We start from the raw sequence: 17,105 nt of genomic DNA, 5'->3' as shown, positions 1-17,105 counted from the left end.
GAGTAGACTATAAACAGGGCAAGTGATTAGTTAGCGTTCAGATGTTGGTATTTTCACTGCCTCCCGAAAATACTAGGGGCAGGAAATCATCCTGACTTGGCAATATATCGCCGTTCCATTATCGCCGCTGGGTCAAAATCCTGGAATTCCCTAGCTAACAGTACTGTGGGAGTAACTTGACCACACGGACTGCAGTGGATCAAGAAGAAGGCCCACCACCACCTTCTCAAGGACAACTAGGGATGGGCAATAAATACCGGCCTTGCCAGCGACGCCCATATCCAGAGAATTAATTTTTTAAAATCTCGCTGCTCCGCACTTGAAGCCAAGTGGAAAATTTACTCCCGAGAGTTTCTTGGTGAGCACAATGTTTTAAGGAGGGATTTTAAATGAAACTCATCTACATAACAAGGTGCTTGGCAAGGTCTGATTATTTGAAAAAGAATCATGTGTCATGTTCATCTCAGTAATGTCACTCAAGTGACACAATGATGTGTCCTATCCCAATATCGCCCTGTTGTTTGCAACAAACATTGTTTTCATGAAGACTACCGTACTCCTTTAAGTTGTCTCATGGTTGTTAACGTACAGATCATCAATCAAACAAAGTAGTCCAGGCCGTCTCACATATCAGCAGCTTAGTGTACCTGAGCCCAGCAATCCAGGCCCTGTCACATATCAGCAGATTAGTGTACCTGAGCCACAGCGAGAAATTTCCGTGTGATCTTTCTGTAGTTGTATCTCGTCACAATGGCATTCCCGGGCCCCCGTCCAAGGTTACATTTTCTGAAGTCCTTGAGATTGGCCTGGGTTCCATCAGTACAAAGCAGTTTGTACTTGGTTGCTTCTGATGCTAAGGAGAATAATTGGACAATTGAATGTTATAGTCTTAGACAGCACATAACCGTGTACAGGACTGGAAAAGTCCATTAATCCATCTGGTGAGTCCCAAAGTATCACACACCACTTTATCTCTTAAACCCTTCAAATTGCTTTTTAAGGCAACTATCTATCCAGTGCCCTCTTGAATTTTATGGTACTATCCACCTCCTCTGACCTCATCCTCTGTCTGTTCACCTTTCCTCTTGTGAGCTACAATCCATATCCACTGGTATCAGCCTTGGCTCAGTAGTAGCACTCTTGCCACAGTGTCAGAAGGTTGTGAGTTCAAGCCCCATTCCATGACTTGAGCACCTTAACCTAGGCTGCCAGTTCAATGCAGTACTGGGGGAGAGCTGCACTATTGAAAATGCTGTTTTTCAGATAAGGCGCTTAAAGAGCCACCCCTGGAAATACTCACAAAAACCTATTTATCCACCTTATCCCAAGGATAAGCTCTTCTGGTAACAACTGATAATAAAATGTAGTTCTTTTCACCACTTTAGTTTAACAAGTGTCAATAGTGAATGCAATCTCACTTATTAAAGCATTGCAGCTGTGACAATTGTCTCAAACACTACAATCCTTGAAGATAATGCAGGGATCATACAGAATGCGTGCTGGATGCTGAGTTGCCACTTGCAAAACCTCAGGCCTGAGATGGATGTTGAACTAAAATTAAATATTACTGCCCTTTGTACTGTGTATGAAGAGCATATTTTTAAAAAAATGTTCTTAAGATGTGGGTGATTCTGGCAAGGCCACTTTTATTGTCCATCTCTAGTTATCCCAGGGTATTAAGTCTCAATCATGTAGTATGGGATTGGAATCATATGTAGGCCCAGACCAAGTAGCAGTGGCAGGTTCCCATCTCTGAAGGACATTAGTGAACCATGTGGGTTTTTACAACAATTTGGCAGCTTTCATGGTCACTTTTTCTGGTGCCAGCCCACAAATTACCAGATATATTGAATTGAAATTCCCAACTTGCCATGGTGGGATTTGAACTCTCAACCTCTAGGGTTATTAGTCCACTACCATAACTACACCCATAACCATAACCACTACAACTACCATACTCCATGTGGTCAATTGCTGAAGAAGATGTCCCTAATTTCAACAACTGGGACATGCGCCCAATCCTACTCATGATAAGCTACCCAATATTCTTATCAAAGCTCTAACAATTGGACTAGATTTCTGACTTCAACATCTGGGTGTAAACAACTGCACCCACCAGAAGTCCCTGGCCATTCAGGCACCCACTGGAAGACCCTGTCCAACATTTGGGCATACACAGTCCATGATATTCCATCAGAAAGTTGTGGGCTGCGTGTCCAAGTTTCCGATAGACACTTCAACAGACAAGGGTCTTAGGCCCAGGTGCTGAAGATGAACACCTAGGACTGACTTGTCTTTCATTTATCTCCGTTTCTTCCTCCACAGAGGCTGCCTGACCTGCTGAGCATTTCCAGCATTTTCTATTTTTACTTCAGAAGGAGTGACAAATTTACTACAATTCACATTTATCCTTTCCAGCAAAAAGAATTGCTTACATGAAAGAGATATGAGGGTGAATTTTGCAAGGCCCTGCCCTTTGCACAGTGGGGGTAGGGACACTGGAGAATTGGGTGCAGGTCAGCATGAATCATTCATGGTATGCCTATCACCACAACAGAGTCATGTCCAAGGTACACCTCCCTAACTTTCAGTGATATCCCCAGTCCCTTGGACTGTGCTGCAGTAGTGCAGATGGACTTTGCAGCGCAGTCATAGGCCCACACCAGCTACATCTCCTGCCTCAGCAGTTTCTCCAGACTTCCATACTCAGTGTTAGAAATTTTGGGTCTGCTGTGGATACCTGCTTGGGTTCAGTGACTTCAGTCACCCCGTAAGTGGATCCCATATCCCTCACGTTCAGGAGTTGATTCACACTGCCCAATATCTACTTATAGGATAACATAATTCAGGTGATAACATAAGAACATAACAAATAGGAGCAGGAGTAGGCCATCCGGCCCCTTGAGCCTGCTCTGCAATTCAACAAGATCATGGCTGATCTTCTACCGCAACACCATTTTCCTGCGTCATCCCCATATAGATCCCTTGATGCCTTTAATATCTAGAAATCTATCGATCTCTAATTTGAATGTACTCAATGACTAAGCCTCCACAGCCCTTTGGGGTAGAGAATTCCAAAGATTCACCACCCTCTAAGTGAAGAAATTTCTCCTCATCTCAGTCCTAAATGGCCTACCCCTTATTCTGAGACTGTGATCCCTGGTTCTAGATTCCCCAGCCAGGGGAATCCTCCTTGCATCTACCCTGTCAAGCCCTGTAAGAATTTTGTATGTTTCAATGAGATCACCTCTCATTCTTCTAAACTCTAGAGAACACAGGCCTAGTCCACTCAATCTCTCTTCATGCGACAATCCCACCATCCCAGGAATCAGTCTGGTGAACCTTCGTTGCACTCCCTCTATGGCAAGTAGGTAAGGAGACCAAAATTGTACACAATTTTAGAGAATTTTGGAAGATGACAACCAATGCATCCACTATCTCTATAGCTACCTCTTTCAAAACCCTGGGATGTAGATCATCAGGTCCTTGGGATTTATCGACTTTCAGTCCCATTAATTTCTCTAGTATTATTTTTTTTTACCAATACTAATTTCTTTCAGTTCCTCATTCTCGCCAGACCCTTGGTTCTCTAGTATCTCTGGGAGGTTTTTTGTGTCTTCTTCCATGAAGACAGACACAAAGTATTTGTTCAATTTCTCTGCCATTTCCTTATTCCCCATTATAAATTCTCCCGTCTCTGTCTGTAAGGGACCCACATTTACCTTCGCCAGTCTTTTCCTTTTTATATACCTATAGAAGCTTTTACAGTCCGTTTTTATGTTTCTCGCTAGTTTACTCTCATATTCTATTTTCCCTCTTTATCAATTTCTTGGTCCTCCTTCGTTGAATTCTACAATGCTCCCAATCCTCAGGCTTACTGCTTTTTCTGGCAACTTTATATGCCTCTTTCTTTGACTTATTACTATCTTTAATTTCTCTTGTTAGCCAGGGTTGGACCACTTTTCCTGTTGGGTTTTTGTGCCTTAAAGGAATATATATCTGTTGCAAATTATGTATTAATTCTTTGAATGCTAGCCATTGCCTGTCTACCGTCATACCTTTTAATGTTGTTCCCCAATCAACCATAGCCAACTTGCGCCTCATACCTTCGTAGTTTCCTTTGTTTAGATTTAAGACCCTAGGTTCGGATTGAACTACATCACTTTCAAACTTAATGAAGAATTCTATCATATTATGGTTACTCTTCCCTAAGGGCTCCTTTATAACAAGATTATTAATTAACCCTTTCTCATTGCAGAATACTAGATCTAAAATAGCCTGTTCCCTAGTTGGTTCCTCAACATACTGATCTAGTAAACCATCTCGTATACATTCCAGGAATTCATCCTCCACAGTATTAGTGCGAATTTGCCCAATCTATAGTAGATTAAAGTCCCCCATGATTACTGTATTACCCTTGTTACATGCACTTCTAATTTCCTGCTTTATACCGTGCCCTACATTACCACTACAGTTTGGTGGCCTATAAACAACTCCCACCAATGTTTTCTGCCCCTTGCTGTTTCTTAGCTCCAACCAAACTGATTCTACATCTTGATCTTCTCAGCCAAGATCCTTTCTCGCTATTGTACTGATCTCATTCTTTATTAACAGCGCTACCCCACCTCCCTTTCCTTTTTGCCTGTCCTTCCTAAATGTCAAATATCCTTGGATATTCAGTTGCCAGCCTTGGTCACCCTGCAGCCACGTCTCTAATGGCAATTAGATCATACCCATTTACTTCTATTTGTGCTATCAATTCATCTACCTTCTTGTGAATGCTGCCTGCATTCAGATAAAGTGCCTTTAATTTTGCCTTTTTAACATTTTTTCCTATTTTGACCTTATTTGCCGCTGGCCTTTGTTTCCGCTGCCTTCCAATTTCACTTACTACTTTTCTGCCTTCCACTTCCAGCTTTGTTACTCTCCCCTCTGAATCTCCTCTCAGGTTCCCACCCCCTGCCAAGTTAGTTTAAACCCTCCCCAACAGTACTAGCAAACCTCCCCGCAAGGATACTGGTCCCGGCCCTGTTGAGGTACAACCCGTCCGGCCTGTACAGGTCCCAGTGCCCCAGGAATCTAAAGCCCTCCCTCCTGCACCATCTCTCCAACCACACATTCATCTGCTCTATTTTCCTATTTCTAAACTCACTAGCAAGTGGCACTGGGAGTAATCCGGGGATTACTACCCTTGAGGTCCTGCTTGTTAATCTCTTTCCTAACTCCTTAAACTCTGCCTGAAGGACCTCATCCCTCATTCCACCTATGAGTTGGTACCGATATGGACCACGGCTTCTGGCTGTTCACCCTCCCCCCCAGAATGATCTGCAGCCACTCAGTGACATCCATGACCCTGGCACCAGAGAGGCAACATATCATCTTGGAATCATGTTTGCGGCTGCAGAAACGCCTGTCTGCTCCCCTAACTATAGAATCCCCTATCACTATTGCTCTCCTGACCTTTCTCCTCCCCCCCCCGTACAGCTGAGCCACCCATGTTGTAACAATACTCCAACCCTGTCATATGAACAGGATGCCGTAAGTATGCATGCCCCCCACCCCACCCCCATACACTCCTCCAATCGTTCAATAGGCCGAACTTCCGACCCCAGATCCGCTCCATCACCAAGACCAAGTACCTTCACCTCCGTAACATTGTCTGTCTCCATCCCTGCCCCAGCTTATCTGCTGCTGAAACCCTCATCCATGCCTTTGTTACTTCTAGACTCGACTATTCCAATGCTCTCCTGGTCAGCCTCCAACCTTGCACCCTCCGTAAACTTGTGCTCATCCAAAACTCTGCTGCCCGCATCCTAACTCGCACCAAGTCCCGTTCACCCATCATCCCTGGGCTCTCTGACCTACATTGGCTCCCGGTCCAGCAACGCCTCAAATTTAAAATTCTCATCCTTGATTTCAAATCCTTCCATGGCCTTGCCCCTCCCTACCCTCCAGCCCTTCAGCCCTGAGAGATCTCTGTGAACCCTCCAATTCTGGCTTCTTGCACATCCCCGATTTTCATCGCTCCATCAATGGCAGCTGTGCCCTCAGCTACCTAGGCCCTAAGCTCTGGAATTCCCTCCCTAAACCTCTCCACCTCTCTCCTCTCCTTTAAGACGCTCTTGAAAACCTACCTCTGACCAAGCTTTTGGTCACCTCTCCTAATATCTCCTACAATCTCTTCAATGCAAACCTACCCACTCACCATATCCCTCAATCCCTTCTCTCTCCCGTAACACATCTAGTCATCTCTTGAATTCAACAACTTGCATTTATATACCACCTTTAAGGTAGCAAAACGACCCAGGAGCGTTATCAAACAAAATTTGACCCCAAGCCACAAAAGGAGATATTAGGACAGGTGACCAAAAGCTTGGACAAAGAGGTAGGTTTTAAGGAATGTCTTAAAGGTGGAAAGAGAGGTAGAGAGGCGGGAATTCCAGAGCTTGGGGCCTAGACAGCTGAAGGCACGGCCACCAATGGTCATGATATTGAATACACTATCATTTGCTTCAAATACCTTCCCAGGTGACTAATTCCACAACTCTATTGGCCCTTGTGTAAAAAATTCCTTCTGACTTCCCTTCCTACTCCTAATTTCCCCATTTTAATTGGTGTCCCATGGTATTTGAATCTTTTTGCCTGGATCAATTTTGTCAATGCCCCTCGTAATCTTTAAAATTTGAATTGTCATCTTGAAGTCTTATCTTTCCCAAGTGAATAAAGCCCAAATTCTTTAACTTTTTGCCCATAATTTAGATTCCTGGAATCATCTTGATTGCTCCCCTCTTTATCTGCTCAAAAACAGTAATATCCTTCATACACAAAATTCAAAATAGGGTCTGACCAGTGCATTCTACAGCAGACTGCCAGTCTACCACTGACTGGTCACATTATTTAACCTCTTCAAAGAGAAAGCTGTTCTTGGGCGATTGTGGCAGCTTTACAGTCTGTAGCTATACCAGATACTGCCGAATGGGGAGCTAGTGCATGGCACAAATCTCTGGCTAGAGTACTCTATTAGAACACAAACTTAAAGGAGATAAAAGCACGTGAAGTGTACTTACCATCGATGTTGGCTATAGCTGTGTTATCCAGAAAGGCGACATCACTGTTCCCTTCTTCCAAACATCTGCAAGAAAATGTCAGCAAATATAATCATCCTAGTCACTTTATACTTGATTTAAGCACAGTATTCTGCCAATTTCCTCCCCTCCCCTCCTGAAACCTAATCATAATCTGAGATACCATTTGGATTTTTGGTTGACAAGGTACCTCCTTGGGTCAATTCTTACCCTTGGCCTGATTCACCCTGACTCAATATGAAGACGTGTAAAATTTACACCTTTCTGCATGTCCTCCCAAAATAGCAAAAGGAAAAAGGCAAAATAGGGAAGTAATTTAAGCTGCGGTCACAATCAACGACTGGTCTGAGACTGGTTGCTGCAGAGGTGCAAACTGCAACCAACAACATCTGTGCTATTGAGGAGGCTGAGAATCACACTCCACCCCTAGGACAGGGCTCTATATACACGCGCGCGCGCGCGACTCCTCTCCCCAATGGTACATTTTTATGGGGTGATTTTCCCGAGGCCATGCTACCCCCTTAATATTCTCAGAGCATGGGTGGGAGTGTCTGCTTTCTCAAAAAGAAAAGACTGGAATAAATTTGTAAAGTGCCTAAGGAGTCCAACTTTTAAACTTCACTGCCCCAGTGGAGTTTTAACCTGTCAAGCCTAAGGGGTGTGGGGGTGGGGGGGGGTCTCACACCATATGGTTTGGATGTATTCCAGAGTCACAATGGGACCTGATTCTGGGGTAAGGCTGCCTTGTGCCTCAATGTATACCCAAAACTGCTTTGCGTTGACGCAAAGATGGCAATATGCTTTATGCAGCACAGATACAATTATCTGGCGTGGTTTTACACTGGAGATTTGAATCACCAGGTACACAGCTGTGAGTTGGCTCATGAAGCTACCCCCATAAGATGGCAGCTAGGGAGGAAGGAAAGAAACAGCTGGCATCGTCCATGCCTGCCACTGCTGCCCTCGCCCTCCAGCGTGTCAGTGTACTGCCTGCTGACCCATGCGAGGACCATCCAATGGAATCGAGATCAAAGTGAAGGTTTAAAAAAAAGCACCAGGCGTGGGTGAGCATGACGCTGGCGCATCATCCTGCAGGTAGTCCTGCACCAATGGTATGGAGAGTTTGCCAGAACTAGTTTAAAAGGCGGAGAGTGGATTTGTCCACAACTTGCATTTCTATAGCACCTTTCACGACCTCAGGCTGTCCCAAAGTGCCTTACAGCCAATGAAGTACTTTTTGAAGTGTAGTCACTGTTGTAATGTAGGAAACGTAACAGCCAATTTGCTCACAGCAACATCCCACAAACAGCAATGAGATAAATAACCAGATAGTCTGTTTTAGTGATGTTGGTTGAGGGATAAATATTGGCCAGGACACAGGGGAGAACTCCCCTGCTCTTCTTCAAAACAGTGCCATAGGATCTTTTACATCCACCTGAGAGGGCAATTAGGGCCTCGGTTTAACGTTTCATCAAAAGGACGGCACTCCATCAGTACTGCACCTGAGTGTCGACCTAGATTTGTGTGCACAAGTCTCTGGAGTGGGGCGTGAACCCATGATCTTCTGTGACTCTAACATCTAATACCTTCTGCAACCTGAACAGGATTTTATTGAAACAGTAAAAGTAGGGAGAAACCATATACCACATAATAAGTTTCAAAATCATAGGCTGCGGTGATGCATTTGGAGATTTCCAATGTCAGGCTCAACAAGGAGAATGTGAAGGTCTAGTTTGCATCATTTAAGCCCCCATTTTAGACAACGTACCTGAGTGCACCTTCAGAACCATAGTACGGCTCATTGTCAGTGGTTTCACAGAAATAATTTCGGTCTCTGTTGTAGGATTTCTCACCCTGGCAGAGCACGCAAAGGTCAGGAAAAGAGATACCTGCCCCTGGAGCGCAGGCTGCGCTGAAGAACTTACTGGTAGCTGTGGAAGCAAAAGAACGGCCATTAATGGCCTACCAAAGATTTGAAAACTTGCACAGCACAGTTACCAATCCAAATGGCAGAGCTATCCTAGTTTCTTTATCTGGACAAGGAACAATGCATGGACCAATAAAACGTTAAGTTTGTGCCTGTTAATATCCCACACTGATGTCACCTGACACAGCTGGTTGTCCTCAGGGAATCAGCTGCATGCTCCTCTTCAATGGGGACCACAGACTGGTGGCCCACTGTGTCCTGGGACAGTTCTACCAGGCATCCCAAGGAACATAGGAACAGGAGTAGGCTATTCAGCCCCTCGAGCCTGTTCTGGCATTCAATTAGATCACGGCTGATCTGTACCTCAATGCCATTCACCCGCCTTTGATTAAGATTCCTTGATACCCTTATCTAACCAAAATCTGTCGATCTCAGTCTTGAAAATTTCAATTGTCCCTGCATCTATGGCTTCAACTGATTTATTTTTGTGTGTAAAAACACAGTTTATTGCCCCAAGTTTTGCAAGAATGGCATAAAAAATAGTTCAGAAGGCCACACCAATTTTTGAGATAGTGAGATTATTTCCACTGAAGCAAAGAAGGCGAAGAGAAGATATCATGGGCTCGATTTTAGGATCGTGTTTCCGGCGGGTTCCCAGCGGGGTGGCCCCGAAAATCCCGATATCCGGTCACGTGACCGGATCGCGACGAAATCCCGGCCACTTCCGGGTACCGCGCTGAGGTGCGGGGCTGCGCGCGCAAGCCCCGCTGGTGGGAATCCCGCAGGCAATTAAAGCCAGCGGGGTTCCACTTGAGAGTACTTACCTTGCTCGTTGTGGTCAGTTAATGAGCTGAAGCAGCTGTCAAAAGAGGAAGTGTGGGATTTTAGGTTCAAGGCAGTGAGCTTCACACACTGGGGGAAACAGTCTCCCTCCAACCAGGCGTGTTGCAGCCAGCAGCCTGTGGCAGGTGCCAAGGTGCGCTCCACGGGGGAGAGCCCTCACCCACGCAGGAGGCCACCGCGTCACATAGGGCAACCCCTGCCCTCCACCACCCCCCGCCAAGCCAGAGGGACACGAAACCGCAGCCCCAGTCCGAGGAACCACACACCTACCCTGCACAACCCCTCAGACCAACACCTGCCAGTTGGGTGGTGTGTGGAGACCCTCGGAGGACGAAGAGCATGACCAGCACCAGCAGCCTCGCAGTCCACGCCGTCCGCCGCAGAGACGTGGATCCCCCCAACACGGTGTTGTTGCACGCCCACCTGCACAGCAGGAGGGAGGGCTACCGCAGAGAGAGACGCGTCGCAGAGGGCACTACCCTCGCCACAGGGTCCACAGACCGAGGCGCAGCTCCCCGGACCTCTCCGAGCAGCAGTGCACAGGGAGGCGCAGATTCGCTCGACATGTAGTCGTGGAGATCTGCAGCCTCTTTCATGCCGAGCTGCTCCTGGCTGGCCCCAGCACCAACTGCTTACCTGTCGCTGTCAAAGTCACCACTGCCCTCCACACCTTCTCCTCCGCATCCTTCCAGGGTGCAGCCGGCTACACCGCCGATGTCTCTCAGTCGTCTGCGCGGACGAGCCCTGCAAATACACCTGCACCTACTCTGCAGTAACACGATGGGTGGCATCAGTGGTGGGTCCTCATAGTGATACCCAGGAGCGGGCATTATTGGACACAACGGACAGGATTCGTGGAGACATGGCAGTGGTGGTGTCAATATAATGTGTGCTGTTTGTTGCTCTGAAATTCAATATGGGTAACACCCATGACAAAACCTCAGACACCCTTGTGCACCCCCTTCATGCTGACGAGACGTTTGCCTTACGCTGCCTACTGCACATATGTGATGCATGCCCTGTGGCTGCAGCACAGGTGGTGGCAGGTTGAGTGAGGCTGGCCGTGAGGGAGATGCACGAGAGGGTGAGTATGGGATGGAGCAATGAGATTGTATGAGGATTGGGTTGCGTGTTAGTGGCAGGGTGAGTACTGGCGAGGTGAGTAGGTGGTGGTAAGATGAGGATGGGGTGTGAGTGGGTATGAAGGGTGATGTGACAGAATAGTGTTGGCGGTGCCGAAGGAGATGTGGGGTGGGGGCAGTGTTGTGGCAGACGGAGTGTAGGGGAAAGACTTCGTGTTCTCACTGCGGCTGACCTACTGCGGTCATTGCAGCGCCTCCTGCACTGTATGCAGGTGGGCGATATGTTGGTGGCGCAGGTGACCCCCTCTGCCACCTCGAGCCAGGCCTTCTTGGTGGCAGAGGCAGACCGCTTCCTCCCGCCCGCCGGGGGGAAGATCTGTGTCCTCCCCTCCTCCTCACCCCATCTGATGATAGCTGGGGTGAGGCATCATTAAACTGGGAGCAGCCTTCCCCCTGGGCTGCTCCATGCTGCAATTTGTTCCATTGGTTGCAGCATCTGTCAGTGGAGGACTGCCCCTTTAACTAGAGAGCCTCCAGCTGACAGATCGTACTGCGCATGCGCAGCCCGACCGACGCGCAGGCCAGCGCCGTGGACCCCGGAGGAGCAGGTAATTGATTCCTATTAGTGGGTTGCCTGCTACGATCGCGTGGGCAACCCACTAATTTCGCCGAGCGTGTTGACCACGCTCCCGGAGGACCACCCGCTGGGAACCCGCAGGCCTGCTAAATTCGAGCCCCATGTGCGTTTTCAAATTTATGAAAGGTTTTGATAGGATGAATAGTGGAAGACTATTTCGTCTGGTTGGGGAGTCAGTTACGAGGGGTCAACAATGTAAAATTTTGACTAAGAGGGTGAGGGGAGAGGTTCGAAGAAATTTCTTATGCAGAGCGTTGTTAGAGTGGGGAATGCTTTATCATAGGGAGCAGTTGAGGCACACACCATTGCCTTTTTTAAAGGAAGAGTAAATTAAAAAATGTAATCAGAGGAAGGGACAGAGCTTTGGGGAGAGAATGCGGCAGCGAGATTAGATTTTGATTGCTCTAGCAAAGAGTTGGTAAAGACACGTGCTTTCACCCTGTGTAGAGCTAGGAAATATTTTTTGGAGGTTAATAGGAACAAAAGCGACCAAATCATGCTCTTGATTTGGGTCATTCCTACAGGACACTATTATCTTGTGGACACCCATGAACTAAAGTCAGTAATCCATTTCTAACAGTACGTTTGCAGTAGGCGACAAGAGATTAAAAACTTGTATGGGTCTGTCTGTCTGCTGTATAGTAAAAACAAACTGTTATGCCAAATCTATTCAATCATGCAAGCTGTACTTCATTTGCTCATAAAAAATCTATGAGCATTCATTGAGATGTGTCAGAGCCCTAGGTTAATTACATACAATTGAAACTTGTGTATAAATTACTTAGTCAATCCAGTAATGCGGGGGCACAATTACATATAGATAAGGTCCACTAGGCTAGGAAAGCTAACGCTGCATTTATTTTGCAGAACCACTTCCTGAGGTGGTGCCACCATGGTTTTTTATTTGGTCGCCGGCAGGCTGACCTGCTGAAGGTACTTTATTTCACATCTGGGTTCTTGCTGTATGCAATTTGGCTGCTGTGTTTGACTACAATAACAACAGGGACCAAACTTTAAAAGTAATTCAATGGCTGTGAAGCACTTTGGAACATCTTGAGGCACTTTATAAAGTTCTCTTTTCCTTGTATTACCCTAAAGGTATTTGGGATTATCTTTCATCACCTTCTTATCTTATCTGGACCTTTTATATCTGCAATCCTCTCTCTATCCTAAACAACATTATTCCCTTATATCTTTAGCATCTTCCAGTTCTGATGAAAGGTCATCAATCTGAAACATTGGCCCCAATATTTACAGTGAGGTGGGGAGGGTGCAGGGGAGGCTGAAAACGTCTGAAGAACCTGGCAAGGCCGGGGAAGTGGAGGTCCTGCTGAATTTAACAGCAGAACCTCATTAACGTTTCTAGCTCCGTTTCCCGCCCGGCAGTCGGCCAAATTGACAGCCAGGCCGGTGGCTAAGAGAGAACATCAGTGGCAGGAGGTCGCAGCTGGGGACCCTTGGGGGCGGTCCCTGGCAATCGGGAGGGTGGAGAAAGCCTGTGATCGGGAGAGGGGAGAGAGGCCACGATCGGGAGGGAGGGGCGGGAGAGAGCACACGATCGGGAGCTGGGAGGGGAGAGAGCCCGTGATCGGGAGTTGGTGGGGGGGGGAGTCCATGATCGGGAGTTGGGGGGGGGGGTGAGTCCGTGATCGGGAGTGTGGGGGGGGGTGAGCCCGTGATCGGGAGCGGGGGGGGGGGTGAGTCCGTGATCGGGAGTGGGGGGGGTGAGCCCGTGATCGGGAGCGGGGGGGGGGGGGGATGAGTCCGTGATCGGGAGTGGGGAGAAAGAGAGGTCATTAACTCTGTTTCTTTCTCCACAGATGCTGCCTGATCTGCTGAGCGTTTCCAACATTTTCTGTATTTATTTCAGATTTCCAGCATCCGCAGTATTCCCTTCTCTCTCTTGGTCAACTATAACCATTTGTTCATTTATATTCAATAAACTCTTTACCATTTCCCTGCCCCCTCCCCGCGCCAAATCTAGTTTAGAAGAGATCCGTTTGCTGTTGTCAAGCTTTTGAACATCCTCTTGTGCAAGTTGCTTTTATCCGCACCACCTGTCCCAATCTGATTCAATTCCCTCCTGTGCACTGTGCTTTGGTTACCATTCATTGAGAAATCATGCATGCTGCTTATTCTCTCCATGCTTCCAGGTCGTCCTGGAGACAACCCAGATACTTCCAGCTGGGCAATAAACTTCCCTGCTGTAACATTTGAAAGATTGGGAAAGTTGATATTTCAAAATGGTAACCTTCTTAAAATAGACAGATCTATCAATCGTTTTCCCAAAAAAGGTCTGTTAAAAATCCTTTAAGGAGGTGGTCAAGGCAAAGGAGATGTTTTTGCAGCCAATGTGGCTAGGCTAAGAAGCTAATTAGAGCCTGAGGCCCTGATTTTCTATGTTAGCACTCTGGTGCACACAGGGTGCATATATCAGGAAACTCTGCATCCCCAGGCCATTGTTAAAATTGATAGTTGGAAAATCACAGGCTGTGTTTACGGAATTTCCAGATGTGCGCTGTCTGTGAGGCGCCAGGAGAGCTGAAGTGGGAAATTTGGACCCAATAGTTTTTGACACTGAGATGGTTCAAAAAGCTGTTTATCTCTTTTACCCTCAGTTGCCGTGTGATATACAGTATATATCAGAAGAAGCAATTTTAGAGGGGCTACTCCGACAGAGTTTAGTTGTCATCCTCCAAGATACCCTGCTCAGGGGAAACCGATACCTGAGGCGACAAATTCAAACTCAGCCTCTTCCTTTCCACCATGCACAGGGTTTCAAATCCTGAGGAGGTCTTTGAGATTGTCAGAGTTCCAACAATCAGTCCTCGGATTTGTACGTTTTCTGAGTTTGTTGATTTACTAACATATTATTTCTGCCACTGTGGATTAAAATTGCTTTCTGCAACAATACCGCTGATTTACTTTGGATAGCTGACATTGCAAGTTAGGACAGGGGGTCCCTGGTAATGCACAATATTTGCGGGATCCCACATACAGTCGATTTTACAATTCTCATCCTGGTGTTCAAGTCCCTCCATGGCCTCGCACCTCCCTATCTCTGAAACCTCCTCCAGCCCTACAATCCTCCTCCAACTCTGGCCTCTTGACCGGAGGCCCATGCCTTCAGCTGCCTAGGCCCTAAGCTCTGGAATTCCCTCCCTAAACCTCTCCGCCTGTCTATCCTCCTTAAAACCTATCTCTTTGGCCAAGCTTTTGGTCATCTGTCCTAATGTCTCCTTCTTCAGCTTGGTGTCAATTTTTGTTTGATTACGCTCTTGTGAAGCACTTTGGGACATTTTACTATGTTAAAGGTGCTGTATAAATGCAAGTTGTTGTTGTAAAGAATAATTTGAAAACCACTACATGGCCCATAACTAGAGGAATTTTGGGGTAGTGCAGTGATCCCTTGCACATCATTCCAGCGAAAAGGATTTTTCACATAAGTTTCAAGATAGATGTGGCGAAATGGATTTGGGATAAACACAACTGGTCAAAAACCATGAGCAAAATTCACAATATTCTTAAAATTGCCTCCAAAACAATCACACTGGTTTTATTTCAGAGCATAAGTACAACCGTAGCCTTGAAAGGGTTTGACAGTCTGTTACTGCTCTTGTCTGGATCATTTGGACTTACGCCTAGACAGTGAGTGAGCCACATTATGTAACACCTCTCTGGCGACACTGGTCTTTCATAAATGTGCTTTCTGCTGCCAAGATGGAAAAAATGACAACAAAAAAAATTGTTTCTCTTTACCACTGCTCCAAGCACACCATAAAAAGCCAACTAATGAATAATCCCTTAACTCTTTGCATGCAACAACATAATAAAAACCGTACTTAAAGTTTATAACGAGATCTTCAGTGTATTTATCGTGTCGAATAGAAGAATTTGCATTTACATAGCACCTCTCACATCCCAAAACGCTTCACAGCCAATGAAGTACTTTTGAAGTGCTCTTTGGGGAAGGGAGCTTCCTCAGAGGGAGCTGTTTGTCCTCCCTGAAAAGTGTTCATCACATTGACCAATCCCCTAGGGTGGGACTTTACATTTGGGGGAAGGTATTTTCTGTGATGCGACATCAAGGGGTAGATTTTAAAGTTGCCAGCAGGTCTTAAAACTGGCGATGCGGATTTGCATAGGGTTGCCAACCCTCTAGGATTGTCCTGGAGTTTCCAGAAATTAAAGATTAATCTCTTAGACACTGCTGCGAGCAACCTGGGAGAAAAATCACAGGGGCATTAAAAAATGTGTCTTTTTTCATTTTCTTAGCACACCTTTGATTGTTAGTCATAAAAATATTGGAGATGGGAAAATAAAGGCTGTTTGATGAACAGTTAAGAATTATCCAAACGGGTAACAAAGAGTCTGTTCGCTTTCCAATTGGCTGGGGGAAGGCGGTGCAAGAATGGACGTGTCAGGCAACCAATGGTGTGAGTACGGGGGAGGCGGGAGGTCATGTGATGAAACCTCCTGGAACATTTCCAACCAGAGTTGGCAACCCTAGATCGCCATCAAGTGGTTCCTATAACAGGTGGCCTCTCCGCACTGCCAATTTTATGGCTAGGTGGCAAGTTGAAAATCTATCCACAAGTAGCAGATACAAAACTTGGAGTGGATCAATGAACTACATAGGAACCGGAGGAGGCCATTCAGCCCCTTGAGCCTATTCTGCCATTTAATTAGATCTTGGCTGATCTGTATCTTAACTCCCGCCTTGGTTCCGTATCCCTTAATACCCTTGCCTAACAAAAATCTATCAAACCCAGTTTTGAAATTTTCAATTGGCCCCCAGCCTCAACAGCTTTTTGGGGGAGAAAGTTCCAGATTTCCACGACCCTTTGTGTGAAGAAGTGACATCACCCCTGAACCGCCTAGCTCTAATTTTATGGCCCCTTGTTCTGCACCCTCCCACCAGAGGAAATAGTTTTTCTCTAGCTACCCCATTCAATTCTTTAATCATCTTAAATACTTCAACTAGATCACCTCTTAATCTTCATGGGAATACAAGCCTAGTCTATGCAACCTGTCCTCATAATTTAACCATTTTAGCCCCGGTATCATTCTGGTGAATCTGCTCGGCACCCCATCCAAGGCCAATATATCCTTCCTGAGGTGCAGTGCCCAGAACTGAATGCAGTACTCCAGATGGGATCTGACCAGAGGTCTGTACAGCTGGAACATAATTTCCACCCCATTGTACTCAAGCCCTCTTGAGATAAAGGTCAACATTCCATTAGCCTTTTTGATTATTTTTTGTTCCTGTCAACTAGCTTTTAGTGATTTCTGTACTTGGACCCCTACATCTCTCTGTTTACCCATAGTTCCTAGCTTCCTGCTATTTCAAAAATATTCTGATCTATTTTCTTAAGTCCAAAGTGGATGACCTCACACTTTCCCACATTAAACTCCAACTGCCACAGTTTTGCCCACTTACCTAATCCATCAATGTCCCTTTGCAACTTTCTGCTTCCATCTACACTATTTACATCTAATTTAGTGGCATCAGCAAACTTAGATATACGGTT

General features: G+C 46.2%; 1 protein-coding gene across 2 annotated transcripts in view; it reads right to left on the bottom strand.

The window, feature by feature from the left end:
• The window catches only part of sxph (saxiphilin), a 103,174-nt gene that overhangs the window by 42,200 nt on the left and 43,869 nt on the right, over nt 1-17,105 (bottom strand). For both annotated transcript variants that reach the window (XM_068006273.1, XM_068006272.1), the window contains 3 exons: nt 8,854-9,016; nt 7,068-7,132; nt 696-853 (listed from right to left, as the gene is read on the bottom strand). In XM_068006273.1, the coding sequence (XP_067862374.1) occupies nt 696-853; nt 7,068-7,132; nt 8,854-9,016 (386 nt within the window). The remainder of the gene's footprint in view (nt 1-695; nt 854-7,067; nt 7,133-8,853; nt 9,017-17,105) is intronic.

This window comes from Heptranchias perlo, chromosome 25 (genome assembly GCF_035084215.1).
Source record: "Heptranchias perlo isolate sHepPer1 chromosome 25, sHepPer1.hap1, whole genome shotgun sequence".
Taxonomy (NCBI): Eukaryota; Metazoa; Chordata; class Chondrichthyes; order Hexanchiformes; family Hexanchidae; genus Heptranchias; species Heptranchias perlo.
This window is presented reverse-complemented; position numbering and strand designations above follow the sequence as displayed.